This window comes from Felis catus, chromosome D3, assembly GCF_018350175.1.
Source record: "Felis catus isolate Fca126 chromosome D3, F.catus_Fca126_mat1.0, whole genome shotgun sequence".
In the NCBI taxonomy this organism is placed as follows: Eukaryota; Metazoa; Chordata; class Mammalia; order Carnivora; family Felidae; genus Felis; species Felis catus.
The window spans coordinates 46,954,869-46,970,669 of NC_058379.1; the positions used below are offsets into that span (position 1 = coordinate 46,954,869).

Below are 15,801 nucleotides of genomic sequence, written 5' to 3' on the forward strand. Positions count from 1 at the left end.
AGTCTCATTAACTTAGCATAGGTTTGAATCCTTAGTCTCTTCTCTTTGGTCTCTATAGCTCCTCAACTGTAAGCCCTTCTGAAGCCCTGAACTACAGGGTACAGTTCTTTGTACCAGGCTGCACTTTCACTCTCCTCTGCATTGACTTGTGGTCAAGATAACAGCTTTTGGTTCAGGCTTCTGGCTCTTTCTGTCCACAGTTTGTCCTTGGCTGTTGCCCATAATCTTGTTGCCAGGGTCCTCCTTAGACATTATGTTCTGAATCTGTTCATCCTGGATCCTCTTTCTTTTTCTGATTATAGTCTCTTGGACTTACAGGATCATAATTGTGAGAGCTCAAATAAATCTTAAAGATCAGTGTCTGCTTTATTTTGTTGATCAGGAACCTGAGAACCTGAAAGATTAAAAAGTAATAACCACAAGATAACATAGTTTCCGATTCAAATTGATCTCCCTGGCTGCAGCTCAGTCTTCCCTACCTCCATTATTTCTTCCATACTCTTTGCCAGCAAGTTACCTTTCTGAAAGATCTCGCTGTGTGTCACTGGCCCCACCCCCAATCTTTGCTTATATCCGTTGTGTACAAGGAGAAACCTAAACTCTTCTATGGGGCCCTTTGCGATATGACCCTAGCTTTATCATTCCTGATACATTGTCTTTCATCTCATTCATACTCTAAATAGTTTCTACATAAAACTATTGGTCGTTTCCAGAACCTTTCTCTTTTATGTCCCTGCTAAGGTTACCAAATAAAATATGGGATGCCTAGTTAAATTGGAATTTCAGATAAACACTATCGTATGGGACATACTACTAATAAAAAATTATTTGTTGTTTATCTGAAATTCCAACTTAACTGAGCATCCTTTATGTTTTATTTGCTAAATCTGATAGATTTGCACATGAAGTTTCCTCTGAATGGAATGACTTCTTGCTTGCACCCCTTTCTTCCCTTTTGGTGCAAAAGAGATTGCTACTTATCTTTCAAGATCTGGCTCTTGTTACCTTGTCCGTAAACTTTATAGGACTCCAAGAGAGCTTTGGTCTTACAACATTTGGAACATAACCATGTTGTACCTGTCAATTTGGATACATAAGTGTGATAAACTTTCAGAGTTCATTTTAAAAAATGGTCATATTTACGTTTAAAATTCTTTACAGGGGGGACAATTTCATCTATAAGGACCTTAAACGTAGTCAGTGCTTAAATATTTGTTGCTATTTGGTACTCAAAAATACCAGGTCTGGAGGCCAGCCTGACCACTCTCTGTCAGCACTGTGCGCTGCTTCAGCTCAAACTATAAGGCCCAGTAAAGCCTTACCTGTGCCTTTGAAGAAAAAAAATATACCAGGTCTGTAGTTTTTTATACCAATTGAGAGTATCAGTTTCTGCCTCTAAAACGAGGAGAAAACTTTGGAAATGACCTTTTCAGAGTGTAGTAGACTCTTTAAATGAGGAGAAAACTTTGGAAATCGCTTTTTCAGAGTGTAGTAAATTCTTTAAATCACTATTTCAGTACAACAGTATTTATATCAATATGCTTTAAGATATTTTTCTAGCATTTATTTATGGAATAAATAAAAAGTATACATTGGTTTACTTATATTACTACTGTTTTTAAGGTGAAGATGGTTCTTGCCAAATTGTATGAGAATAAGAAAATAGCTAGTGCCACCCACAACATCTATGCATACCGGTGAGTAAACCTAATTTTAGGAATGTTCAACTTGTAAAAAATGGGGAAACTGATGCATGATTTTTAAAATAACAACTATTATGTGGGTTTTTTTTTCATTATAAAAGTAATAATCACGTATAGAATATTTGGAATCTGCAGAAAAGAAAAGGAGTTGGAGGGAAAATCAGCCTTTTTCTGCCATTAAATGTAACTGATAATAGTTGGATACATTTTGATAATATATCGATACATTTTCCTTGTCTTCTATGCAACTTTTATTTTTTCAGTGCATTGCCGTAGTATCTATGTTAACTAACTAGAATTTAAATAACTTTAAATAAACAGTTTACCAAAAGCATTTTTCCATGTTGTTATAATTGCTTTATAGACATTATTGTAATGGCTGTGTACTATTTCTTTCAGGCTGTATACCGTAATTAGCTATTTTCTTTTTGTTCTAGTTTTTCATGTTTTTCATTATTATAAAAAATATTCTTGTGAACATCTTTGTATACATTCTAGATTATTTACTTGGAGTAGGTTCTGGTTACTTGAGATTATTTTTTGAAATGAAATGGGGGTGTAATTGAAGAAGAAAGAATATATTCCTAGAAGTAAAATCATCAAAAAGTATGAACGTTTTTGAAACTCTTGATACATAGTGCCAAATTTTTTCCCAAGTTTTTCTTTTAAACCAATGTATGCTTTCATTGGCAGGGAAGTAAGTGTGCTTCTTTTGCTGTATTCCTTTTAGTTTTGAATACTAAGGTTTTATACAAATGTTTGCTGAAGTGTTAGTAAACAGAGGAAGAATATATTTCTAAATATGTAAATTAGTATAGACTTAACATATTTTGGGACTGAAATGAATCAGAATATAAACATAGAGATTTAGTGCAAATTTAAACTTTTTTTTTTAATGTTTATTCATTTTTTGAGAGACAGAGACAGCATGAGCAGGGCAGAGAGGGAGGGAGACACAGAATCTGAAGCAGGCTCCAGGCTCCTAGCTGTCAGCACAGAGCTTGATGTGGGGCTTGAACTCACGAACCATGAGATCATGACCTGAGCCGAAGTCAGATACTCAACCGACTGAACCACCCAGGTGCCCCAAGATTTAGTGCAAATTTAAAGTGTGATTGAGAATATTAGTAAAATCTAGGCTATCTGAAAATCAGAAAATTAAAAAAAACAATCCATCACTTTGGATAGGTGAGTTTTTTTATATTACTAAGTCACATTTCTTTAAGTGCCAAAATTTCCAAAAACTATTTGTTATATGATTCCCTGCTTACTAGAGTATCCCTGGGCAGGATTTTGATGTTTTGAGTTAGGGTCATCAATATAAAAACAAGGGATTAGACTCTGCTTGCTCTCGGTGATTTGAATGTGCTATAAAAGTATTAATTGCCATTCATTCATCCCATGTGTTTATTGAGTGCCTACGCTGAGCCAAATACTTTATGAAAGTTAATTTTGATTATTTCAGGAACTCTGCCCCTGCAAAAAGTTTAGCTTTTTCAAGATCACAAAGTTGTTAAGTGGAGTCTGATAAACTGATTTCTCTCTCTGTGCAGCTCTGTGGCTGCACCTTCAACAATCAGTCGCTGGATATAATTTTAATCTTAAATTATCAAAAAGTTAAATAATATGCCAGATATTCTATTTCAGGCCCCAGATTTTTGTTTTTAAGTACCTGGAAGTATTTTTTTTAGTTTTGCAAGTTAGTAGGTGATCAGACCAACTGTCAATTCTCACAGATATCAGCACGACTTACACGCTTACTCCTTCTTGCTCCATTATGTTATAACTGACACTTGGGAATGAAAGAGCTTAGCTTGCCAGAATTGTGTGGCACCTAAGACTAAACCAGGTACAAAGTGGAGTCTTGCAGGATCCCACTGGAAGTAAAGTAAATAACCTTTATCTCGTATATGGACTTCGTGTTGTATATTTTGAATGCTTAGGATCCTTTTAAGGTTACTTCTTGGTTCTGGGGCTGTGTTCCTGCTTTGGAGTTACGAGGCACTCTTCAGGCTACTGGTATACACAGCTATGGGATACTGCATTATCGTCTTCCTGGCATGTGCCGAAAAAGTAAAAATGTCCTTGGTATTTTCATTTTTAAAAAACCTAACAGCACTGATTTATAACTCAAGTTTTCTTCATTTGTTCCATAAAATTATGGTGTTAGGTTATAATTACAGTCCTAATATACACCAACTGCTGACACCTTTTTGCCTTAAATTTGCCATAAAAAATTTTGTCTAATAGCACGAACTTTCTTCTCTTGGAATGAGGTCAATTCTAAATAATTGTAGAGCCTGGTCATAGTAGGTGGGCAGTAAATATTGATTGAGTCAATGAATGGAAAGATAGATTGAAGGAGGAATGAGTGAATAAATGAATGAATATGATTGCTATAATACATATGAATATATAATAAATATATGAATAGGATTGCTATAATTGACTTAGGTATTAGATATGGTAGTATCTGGCTTTTGTATAGCCACAGCTGGAAAAGTATCTTTGCTGCGTTTGCCTAGTCCTAGATGGTGTCATCTGTAGGGACCTAAGAAATCCTGTAGACAGCATACCTTAACTGTCACTGTTTTCTTTTTATATCTCACCCTTACTTGCCGTGCTTATTCTGCTACAATGTAGCCCAAATTATTATTCCAAATGCAAACTTTCTAGATAATTTAAATAGGTAAAAATATCATGATTTATCTCAGATATTGATAATTAACCAGGGGAAAAATTATAGAGAAGGTAAACCTTATCATTCTTAGAATGGGGAGGATAGAGAAATGTTTGATGGCTAGAATAAGATGTGAGGAAAGTATAAAATGTTAATTTATGTTGATTCCATCACCTCCATCTTTTTTATATACTCTTTGTCTCTTCCACTAGCTCTAAGGCTCTTTGAAGACTGAAGTATGCCACTTATTTCTTTATATCATTTCATGGTGCCTACATACTTCTCTACAGTATATTCTCAATCAATGGTTTTCAATGACTACTCTCTGTAACCTTATAGCTTCAAGATTAGATGAAGTGTCAGATCTATAAACTCACCTTTCCATAATTATAGCATTTCTGCTTTAAGGGAGGTGCCCTTGATTCCTAGCTTTCCCAAATCTAAAAAAAAATGAAATGTACTGGATAACAAATCAGAGAAAATGTATCTAATATATAGTTCAAGAAGAATTTTTTTTTGACAAATATGCAGATTTTGGAAGTAAATTGATTGCAACAAGTATGTAGGTGTAACTTATAGGTGCAATATTTTGGAGTTTCAAAGTGTAACACTGTTATATGTATTTCTAGAATATATTGTGAGGATAAACAGACCTTCTTACAGGACTGTGAGGACGATGGGGAGACAGCAGCTGGCGGGCGTCTTCTCCATCTCATGGAGGTAAGTGTAAGTTAAACCCTGGTAATCCTGCTCTCTGAGCCATAAAATTTTTCAATGAAACAGAGCTCCATTTAGGAATAAGTAAATCAGTTAGGCTACATGACATGAGATATATTTGGGATAACTAGTAGTTAATTTTTAAACCTTGAGAGAAACGTTTAACCACTTGATGTGGGGCAGAAAGCCCAAGGTTAATAACAAGCGCTGTGCTTGGAAGGTCTGGCAGTCATAAATGATAGAAGATTGTCTTCAACTCTAAAAAAGCATCTCCTTTTTGTTTTTCAACAATGTCGTCCCTGTATTTTCTCTGTTCTGTCTTTGTGCATTTCTTGTTAGTTGGGTATTATTGGACCATCTGGATAGACCCAGAATATTGCTTTTTTCATTAACTTGTCCATCTCCTCACCTTATGTTCTAAGACATTTTCTTACCTGTCTTCCAAGATTTCTGTTGAATTAAAAATTTTTTTTAGCAATCATGTATTTAAGTTTTAACAGTTCTTTCTTGTTGGGGCATCTGACTGGCTCAGTCAGAAAAGCATGTGACTCTTGACCATGGGGTTATGAGGTTGAGCCCTTTTTTATAATGTGTTGTTTTGGCTTTATGAATGCAATTTCTCTGAGAATAGTAATTAGAGGATTTTTTTTAGATGTTCTCCCCTTTAAATTTTTCCTGGTCCATTTTAGTTTGTTTATCTTGTCCTTTCTCTTTCATGCTGCTGGATTTTCTTCATCTGTATGGTGATCATTGATCTTAATTGTCTGTTAATTTTAAGAATAGATTGGGTTTTTTCCTAAGGTAGTTGCTATAGTTTCTTCTGTTACCGTATGTGAAGGTTTGTTTTCTAACCAGGCCGTTTCCATGATAGGAACTCTGTGTGGTCAGGCCTGTAGCCTGGTGGGCTTCATGTTAAGAACAGCATTTGACAGATACCCAACTGAGGAAGACCTTGCTGGTAGGCCCCAGCAGTTACCCATGCAGCCCGAGTTCTTTCCAGTGTTTTGTTCAGAAGCATGTTTTGGTTGTTGTTTGGCCTAGGGGCAAAAGGCTGCTTAAACTGAGCTATTTTGGTTGAATTCATGAAGAACTGGAACACTACCTGCATGAGTTCCCCTTCATTCTTCCCAGTTGCCCCACAATTTGGAATTCGAGGACACTGTGGAGCACAGTGTTTGATTTCTAAATTCTGTCGCCTGAATTTTAGGAATCTCACTCTGCTCACTCGGGTGGTTCTGCCATTCAAGTCATAGGGAAATTTTATGTGCAGTTTAGAACTCGAATTTGTACATGGCTGTGTGTATATCTAATTATGCTTCTGAAAATAACAGATTTTGAATGTGAGAAATGTCATGGTGGTAGTATCACGCTGGTATGGAGGAATTCTACTAGGACCAGATCGCTTTAAACATATCAACAACTGTGCCAGAAACATACTGGTGGAGAGAAACTACACAAATTCACCGGTGAGTGCTTATTGATACTATATAGAGTTTCTCACCATTGCCTATGAAAGTAAAAAAAAAAACAAACCCAGACAGAAAATTAAGAATGAATCAGAGTGTTTGTGGTACACTGGGAAAACCTTTGGACTAGGAAATTGTAGACTTAGGTTCTAGTAAAAACAGTGTGGCCAGTTAGTTGTGTAACCTTGGGCAGATCACTCCATCCCTTTGAGCCTTAATTTCATAGATGCATACAGAATTTTATAAAAACTTTTAAGACCCAATTATTCTTCAGTCCCTAAATTGAGGCCAGGGGAGGTTGTGTAGCTAATGCTATGAACTAGCTGTTCTTTAAACGTATGTGAAATTCCGGGGCGCCTGGGTGGCTCAGTCTGTTAGGCGTCCGACTTTGGCTCAGGTCATGATCTCACGGTCCCCCGCATCAGGCTCTGTGCTGACAGCTCAGAGCCTAGAACCTCTTTCAGATTCTGTGTCTCCCTCTCTCTGTGTCCCTCCCCGCTTGTACTCTGTGTCTCAAAAATAAATAAACGTTAAAAAAAAAATTAAACATATGTAAAATTCTGATATTCACTGTTAGTGTCAGAGTCCCTTCCCTCTCCCCTGGCATGCATTTGGATGTCTGCCCTTAAACTTTGAATTTTTTTTGTTTCATATTTTATAAACATGTTTATTTTATTTAAAGTTTTCTACCTTAACTTTGAAAAGTGCACAATAGATTAAATAGATTCAAACATAAATCTGTTAGACGAGTGTTTTCCTTGACTATCCTTGATTATTTTGGAAATATTAAAATAGACTATAAGTAAAAATGTCCCATAAAACAGAAAGATGATGTACCTGGAAGTAATTATATTTTCACTGTTCTGTTTATTCTGTATGATTAGACTTAAGGTTCCTAAGCCAGTATCTTGATATAAACTGGGAGATACTACATTGATTTATATCTTTTTTAGGAGGAATCATCTAAGGCTTTGGGAAAAAACAAAAAAGTAAAAAAAGACAAGAAGAGGAGTGAACATTAATACCTAAAATTATACAACAGGTTAATTTGCCTATAATTATACACAAATTCCACAGTCATCAAGGAATATTGTGCAGAGAGGATCCTGGACTGCTCAAGTCAGCCAATCCATTGTGGACACCAACGTTACCTTTTCTTCTTTGGTTATATCATCTGCCAAAAATAGAGAACTTGTGATATATTCATGTGTATTTCAGGCTGCTTCAGAAGAATTAATTTGAACTTAATTGCCACTTCATCTAATCTTAGGAAGGTAACAGTTGTCCAGGGCAGTACCTGAATTAACTGTCCATTTCAGTACATGTCAAGTGCCTTTGTTAGGTGGGGAAAAAATGTCTCGAGAGGAATATAAATACCTGATATCTTGTCATCGGGATTCTCATAACGTTAAATGAATATTGCCTTTTACTGCTCTTTATGGCTTACTGGAATAGGAGCTCATTGCAGATTGATCTTGGAGAGTTTCTTCTTGTGATTTTGGTTCATAGGAAGTCACCTTGCATTTTATAGTGTTCATCACTTGAGTAATGATTAAGCAAAAATCCAGGCGTATCCATCTGCAGTTATGTGCTGAAGCGATAATTCATCTGACATATTTGTTAGCACAAGTGTTATGCTTTGATTTCTGTTGCAAATTGGTGATTGTGAAATTTCAAAATGTGGTTTTTTGGCTTTTACTTTTTTTGATTCTTGTAATGCAAACCAGTAGATACGGAGTGTCAGTAGTCTCTTGCCCCTGAAACGTGTTAGTGTAATATTCTAGTTTTGGGTCTTTTCATATCCTGGGAGTACCTTTCTTGTGATCTTCATTGAGGAATTAGGACTACTGTAGAAGCTCTTCTACAGTTAACGGGGCCTTTCTAGAAGGGGATAGAGGTAGGAAAACAACACTGGTATGGGGTGGAGTGCATCATCGCATAGTTATGTAGGTATGCTCCAGCTGTCTTTCTCAACTCCTTGACTTTGGGGCGAAAAGGAGCAAACATTTTGGTTGGGAAAACAAAGAAAATCCCTCTTGTCCGTTCTTACCAGATCTTCCTTAAGATCAATGTTTTATGTTCCTTTCATCTGCAAGTTAATGCTGTTTACCTCTAGACAATACATTTATCTTTGAGATCTAACAGTAAGTCATTAACTGTTCCCCTTCAGATATGATTGCAAACAATTATTGAGAGTCATTAATTGATTGCAGATTTGCCTGAGATTCTCTTCCGAAGGAAGGGGACAGAAATTAGGAGGCAACTTGGAATGGTGCTTGCATTATGGAAAGCATTGCAGAAGAGCAGACACAGATAGATAGCCTTTTCTGTTCTCTTGATGTCTTACCTTTAAAAGATCCAACAACCTTATTTGGTGTTTTTAATAAAAATTGAGTAAATAGCTTTCCACTAGGATGGATTCTGAGAAATAAAATCCAAGTCATATTTGTTGTAAATATGTCTGATGTTGCCAGTGATCAAGAGTCATCGGAGGATGTGCTATATATATTTAGAACACCTAGGTCAGATTCCATGAAAAGTATATCCAGTGTTATTAACTGTTAACTAAAGAAGTTGAAGACCATTAATTAACACTAAAATAATTTCACAATTTTAACACATTCTAACCTGTGAACAAAGATATAAAATAGGAAGAATTTGGTGCTGCAGAAAAATTGAATTAATTTTTCTGTAACACCAAATGTGAATTTCTTTCTTGCTGTTCATCTCAGTTGTTTAGGTCTTTATGGAAGACCTTTAATATCTGTGATCTCATTTTCCCTTATTTAAAAAAAATCTTATTTTTGCATCTTTCTATAAAATTATTAATCACATTTCCTGACTAAAAAACCTAATCTCCTTTGCCTAAAGTCAGTTAGCTGGGAAGAAGAGATCCCAAAGTCTCTAATTCTGGAATCTGAGTTATTTACACCCAACCATTGTGGACCCCTAGCTAATGAGAGCATCTTTTTCTCTATTTAAAATTTCTCTCCAGTAGAGGATTTTCAGATTCTCCATACAATAATTTTCTATAGCCAGATCTATGCTGTGGCATATTTTGTAGTATATTGTGTTAGTTAAAAATATTCTCCATATGCCAGTTATGTAAGAGCAAGTAGCATCTACTTTTTACGTGGAAAAGCAGTATGGTTTGGAGGTACATATCATGAAGCAGTCTGTTTGAAAAGAGTTACATCAAGCTAATCACACCCAAGAAAGAATAGCATGAAGCAGATACTGTTTGGCGGCAGGTGAAATTTACTGAGAAAATTGTATAATCACCTCTGTACTATCTAGAGATAACCATTATTAACATTTACTATGTACATCCTTCTATTTTTTTCCTGTGCATGGTTTTGTATATATGGCTATTTTTCTTTCCATAAAAATGGTATTAAACTGTATATACTGTTTTGTATCCTGCATATTTCATATAGAAGCATATTGTTAACATTTTCCCATGTCAATAAATATTCTTCTATGGCTTAATTTCTTATGACTACATTGTATTCTGTCTTCTGGGTGTATCATACTATACTAACTGTTCTCCCATGTTTCCAATGTTTAAGTTTTTTTCAATTTTTTCGCTTAAATATTTATGAAAAACTAAATCATTGTGTGCAGATTTTTTGGTATTTGTCTCTGATTATTAGGAAAAATTCCTAGAAATAGAATTTCTTGGTCAAACATTTATACATTCTAATAGCTTGATTGGTTTAGCCAAATTGCTCTCTAGGAAAGGTTTATTGGTTAGACCTACATTAGCATTGTGTTAGAAGATACTTAGGATACCAAAGATGTGGGACAGTAGGGATTCTGGTAGAAAAAAATACCAGTATATTTTTAAATTGATCTTTTTTTGTTTTGAAATAATTATGGATTCACTGGAAGTTGAAAAATGCTCTCCCTACTAGTAACATCTTGTATAGCTATAGTATATTTGTCAAAACCAAGAAACATATTCTGGATACAAGTTCTTTGTCAGGTAATTTGCAAATAATCTCCCATTTTGTTGCTTGTCTTTTCATTCTCTTGACTGTTTTTCACAGAGTAAAAGTATTTAATTTTGATGAGACATAATTGACCTTTTGTTTTGTTTTTAATCAAGAGTTTGGTGTTAGGTCTAAAGACTTTGCCTAAACCCACGTCATAAAGATTTTTTTCTGTTCTCTTTTTAAAGTTTTAGAGGTTTTTTGTTTGTTTTTCATTCAGATCTGTTAACCATTTTTTGTTAATTTTTGTATAAGAGATTTAATTTGCAGTTCATTTCCATATGGATATGCAATTATGAGGGTGACTATTAAAAAAATTTTTTTTTTAACATTTATTCATTTTTTTTTTTAATTTTTTTTTTTTTTAACGTTTATTTATTTTTGGGACAGAGAGACAGAGCATGAACAGGGGAGGGGCAGAGAGAGAGGGAGACACAGAATCGGAAACAGGCTCCAGGCTCCGAGCCATCAGCCCAGAGCCCGACGCGGGGCTCGAACTCACGGACCGCGAGATCGTGACCTGGCTGAAGTCAGACGCTTAACCGACTGCGCCACCCAGGCGCCCCTAACATTTATTCATTTTTGAGAGACAGAGAGAGACAGAGCACCAGCAGGGGAGGAGGAAAGAGAGAGGGAGACAACAGAATCTGAAGCAGGCTCCAGGCTCCGAGCTGTCTGCACAGAGCCTGAAACAGGGCTCAAACTCACAGAGTGCGAGATCGTGACCTGAGCTGAAGTCAGACGTTTAACTGACTGAGCCACCCAGGCGCCCCAGGAGTGACTAAGTTTTTAAATTGAACTTCTTAATGAGTTTTCATAAAATAAAGTTATATAACCAGCACTTAGGTTGGAAGGACACTACCAGCACTGCAGAATCCCCTTGCATCTCATCCCACATTAGCTGCTCTCCCCCTCTGCCACCTAACCATCTCCCTGACTTCTGACCCCAGAGGTTAATTTGGTCTGTTTCGACTTTAACATGAAGTGGAGTCACACAGTATGTATTCTTAACGTTTATTTGTTTTTGAGAGCCAGAACGAGCAGGGGAGGAACAGAGAGAGAGGGAGACACAGAATCCGAAGCAGGCTGCAGGCTCTGAGCTGTCAGCACGGAGACCAACGCGGGGCTCAACCCACGAACTGTGAGATCATGACCTGAGCCGAAGTCAGTTGCTTAACCAACTGAGCCACCCAGCCTCCCCTACACAGTATGTACTCTTGTTTGGACTCCTTTTGTTCCAACATTTTTTGAAATTCATCTGATTCTTGTATGTAGCAGTTATTTTATTCTTACCACTGTATAATATTCCATTGAGTGAACATGGCAGTTTATCAATTCTGTTTATGAGTATTTGGGTCTCCAGTCTGAGGCTGTTACAATTAGTGCTGTTACGATTATTCTCGTGCATGGCTTGTAGTCAACACATATACACATTTCTGAAGCATATATACCTGGAAATGAATTTGCCAAGTCAGGATCCACGTATGTAGAGCTTTAGAGTACGCCGCCCCAAGGTGTGCTGGTAAATTTTTTAACTCTCTCTGGGGTGGTTGCTCATCAATAACATTTGCCTGTTCCTGTGGTGTATATACTCCCACACCATTCAATTCCAAGCTACCAATGTGAAATCAACCTGCGGCAAACTTCCTGAAAACCTAGCAATCGCTTCTTTGTGAGTTCTGGCACACATCACTCATGCTCCCAAGCAGTTTTCCAAAGCAGTTAAACCTATTTACACTCCTACCAGTAGTGAACAAAGTTCTAGTTGCTGCACATCCACATTTGGTATTACCTGACTTTCAATTTGATTATGCTGTGTGGTACATTGTGCCTTCAGTTTGTGGTCTTAATTTGCATTCCCCTGATGACTAATGAAATTGAATGCCTTTGGTTACTATAATTTATACCTGAAATGACTGAGTAATCTTAAATGACACATGTCCCCCCTGCCAGCAGTGGAAGTATTGGGGCTTGTTACCAAGTTGGTTCAGATACAGAGAAATCAGTTTACAGTTTTGCATACCTGTGACATATTCTGTAAATTTCAGTACTCCAACACTGTCCCACTGGTATATTCTCTGTGAATTTATCAGGGAACTTCATCTTTTTTGCTCTTAGATTCCTAATTTATAAACATGTAGATTATGATTCTTCCCTGACTGGGATATTATGGAGATGGGATATTATGGATATTAAATGGGATGCCTTCCACAGTGCTTAGTAGGTGATAAGCATAATATCACAACATATAAAAACCATTCTTAGCTCAGGGGCCAGACTATGGTCTGTGAGCAATGGTTTGCCAACCCCCTGGTGTAGACCAGGTAAAAAAGAGAAAGAAAGGCAAGTCAAAAATTGTAACGGTTACAGATAGGATTTTGGTTTCTGAACCTAGGGAAGAGTTTTTTTGTTTCATTTTGTTTTCCCATTTAGCCCCACTTTTGAGTTACATACTGTTTAGGGTCATGATAAAGTTAATTCATATATCAGGACCCACCAAATGGGGACTGCCCCAGTAGCACAACCCATGTCATAGATCTAAACATAGGTTTGTCTGCACTTACGGGAAATGCCTCTCAAGGAAACTCAGCTTATATCAATCATAGTCCTCCAACTCAGCTTTAGCTATCTTACCCTACTCTAAACAGTAGGACCTGCTGGCCTTATAAGGAATCGGACCTCCTAACCATGTTTCTGTCTTACCTCTCCTAATATTCTATAAAACTCACTCTTGCCCAAAATTCCTTGCCAAGAATGCTTTACTGGTTGTCAGGCACTGTACTCCCCTAATCTGTGGATTGTTCTTCTTTGAATAAAGGACATCAAACTCATTACCAGATTGTATTATTGTCATTCGACAGACAAGAGATAAATCACAACTATGTGTTTGTAATTAAGGAGAATTAGATTTGCAAGTCAGAGTTGGATTTAAATTTTGGTTCTGTTCCTTGGGCATGGAAGCCATCTTGGACAACTTACTTAACTTCTTTGAGCTTTATTTTTCTCATCTGTAAAATGGGGCAAATAATCCTTCCTCAAGGACTTTTGGAGGGTTGAATGAAATAAGATCGTGTGTGAAATGCCACTAAAGTTTCACACAAAGGAGGAGCTTAATAGATGTTTCTTGTAAAAGAAGTGAAATCAGATTGATCTGAAATCAGTAAGATATTGGTGCTGAAGTGTAGCTGAATATGCCACCTGAAATATGCCTCTTTGGCATAAGGATTAGTTTGAGCTAATTATTTCAGGAAACAGCAGACATAGCAGAAGTTCTGAAAACTAAGAAAAAGTTACCTTTTCGTAATGGAAATCTACATTTATAAAGGAAATTTACATTAGAAAGGGGGCCTGTACCAGAAAGAGAGCTATTACCATATACAACTTTTCACCTGTGTCTTATCTGCATGTCTACCTTGCAAAGGGCAACCTTTGCTTACCAATCATTTCCTCCTCCCACCTTCCTGTAAATTACCTCCTCTCCCCTCTCCCCCCCAACATCTTTTTTGTCTTTAGATGAAGATGGCATTTAAGATAGTGGCTTGGATCGTCTCGGGAGTTTTATTTATTTTTCCTGGGTATCTCCCACACATATGTGAGGCGTACATGTTAATAAACTTCTGCTTGTTTTTCTTTTGTCAATCTGTGTTTTTATTACAGGAAGCAAAGTACTTGAACAGATATTTATCCAAAGAATATATACAAATGGCACATGAACAGATGCTCAATATCATTAATCATTAGGGAAATGCAAATCAAAATCATAATGAGACATCTCATCATACCCATTAAGATGGCTGCTATGAAAAAAACAAACAAACACAAAGTAACAAGTGTTGGCAAAGGTGTGGAGATATTGGAACCCTTGTGCCCTGCTGGTAGGAATGTAAAATGGTACAGCCACCAGGGATAACAATATAGTGATTCCTCAAAAAACTAAAACAGAATTACCATAAAATATCCCAATTTCAATTGTGGGTATATACCTCAAGAAACTGAAAGCAGGGTCTTGAAGAGATACTGGTACATCTATGATCACAGCAGTATTATTTACAAAAGCCAAAAGGTAAAAGCAACCCAAATGTCCATCAACAGATAAATAGATACACAAAATGTGTTATATACATTCAGTGGTATATTATTCATCCTTAGGAAGGCAATTCTGACATGTGCTACAACATGGATAAAACTTGAGGATATTATGCTAAGTGAGTGAAATAATCCAGTCACAAAAGGACAAATACTGTATGATTCTACTTACATGAGGTACCTACAGTCATTGAATTCATAGAGACACAAAGTAGAATGGTGGTTGCCAGGGGCTGAGAAGAAGGGAAAATGGGAAATTGTTGGTAATGGGTGTAGAGTTTCAGTTTTCCATGACGAAGAGTTCTGGAGATTGGTTGGTACAACAGTATGAATATACTTAACACCACTGAATGGCACACTTAAAAATGGTTAACATAGCAAATCTTAAGTTATGTGTCTTTTGCCACAATTAAAAAAAAAATAGTAATAGGACCCTATATAGTATAGGGTAGACTTCACTTTGTTCTAACTGTTGTAAGGTGATGTGGAAAGCAGGAAGAAAGCTGCAGTGGGAGTAGCTGATGGAAGTTGTCCGGAGGCATGCACAGGGCTGATCGATGTAAGAAAAAAATACCAACTGAAATAAACGTTCTGGGGAATTGCATTGGTGGGAGGACCTACCCTTTATAGTTCATTGTTTTACTATAAGTTTATTGAAAACGTTTGTTTAGAGGAAATGAAAGGTTGGTGTGTGGCTGGGGTGCAGGGGACTGGAGAAAGAATCTTATGAGATGAAACAGAAAAGGTAGGCAAAATGAGTCAGGTAGAATCTTGTAGACCTTGATAAGATCTTTTTTTTCTTTTCTTTTTTTTTTTAAACATGAAATTTATTGTCAAATTGGTTTCCATACAACACCCAGTGCTCATCCCAACAGGTGCCCTCCTCAATACCCATCACCCCCTGTCCCCTCCCTCCCACCCCCCATCAACTCTCAGATTGTTCTCAGTTTTTAAGAGTCTCTTATGGTTTGGCTCTCTCCCTCTCTAACTTTTTTTTTTTTCCTTCCCTTCCCCCATGGTCTTCTGTTAAGTTTCTCAGGATCCACACAAGAGTGAAAACATATGGTATCTGTCTTTCTTTGTATGACTTATTTCACTTAGCATAATACTCTCCAATTCCATCCATGTTGCTACAAAGGGCCGTATTTCATTCTTTC

General features: G+C 36.7%; 1 protein-coding gene across 6 annotated transcripts in view; it reads left to right on the forward strand.

The window, feature by feature from the left end:
• IMPACT (impact RWD domain protein) overlaps positions 1 to 10,055 on the forward strand; it is a 29,805-nt gene extending 19,750 nt beyond the window's left edge. For 3 of the 6 annotated variants that reach the window (XM_045041840.1, XM_045041842.1, XM_045041841.1), the window contains exons 8-10: positions 1,624 to 1,697; positions 5,013 to 5,103; positions 5,884 to 6,368. In XM_045041840.1, coding sequence (XP_044897775.1) covers positions 1,624 to 1,697; positions 5,013 to 5,103; positions 5,884 to 6,141 — 423 coding nt within the window. In that variant the 3' untranslated portion in view covers positions 6,142 to 6,368. Of the gene's footprint in view, positions 1 to 1,623; positions 1,698 to 5,012; positions 5,104 to 5,883; positions 6,381 to 6,431; positions 6,567 to 7,519 lie in introns of those variants that run through there. The other 3 variants (XM_023241832.2, XM_045041839.1, XM_045041838.1) reach the window with 3 other exon arrangements.
• The last annotated feature ends 5,746 nt before the right edge of the window (positions 10,056 to 15,801 follow it).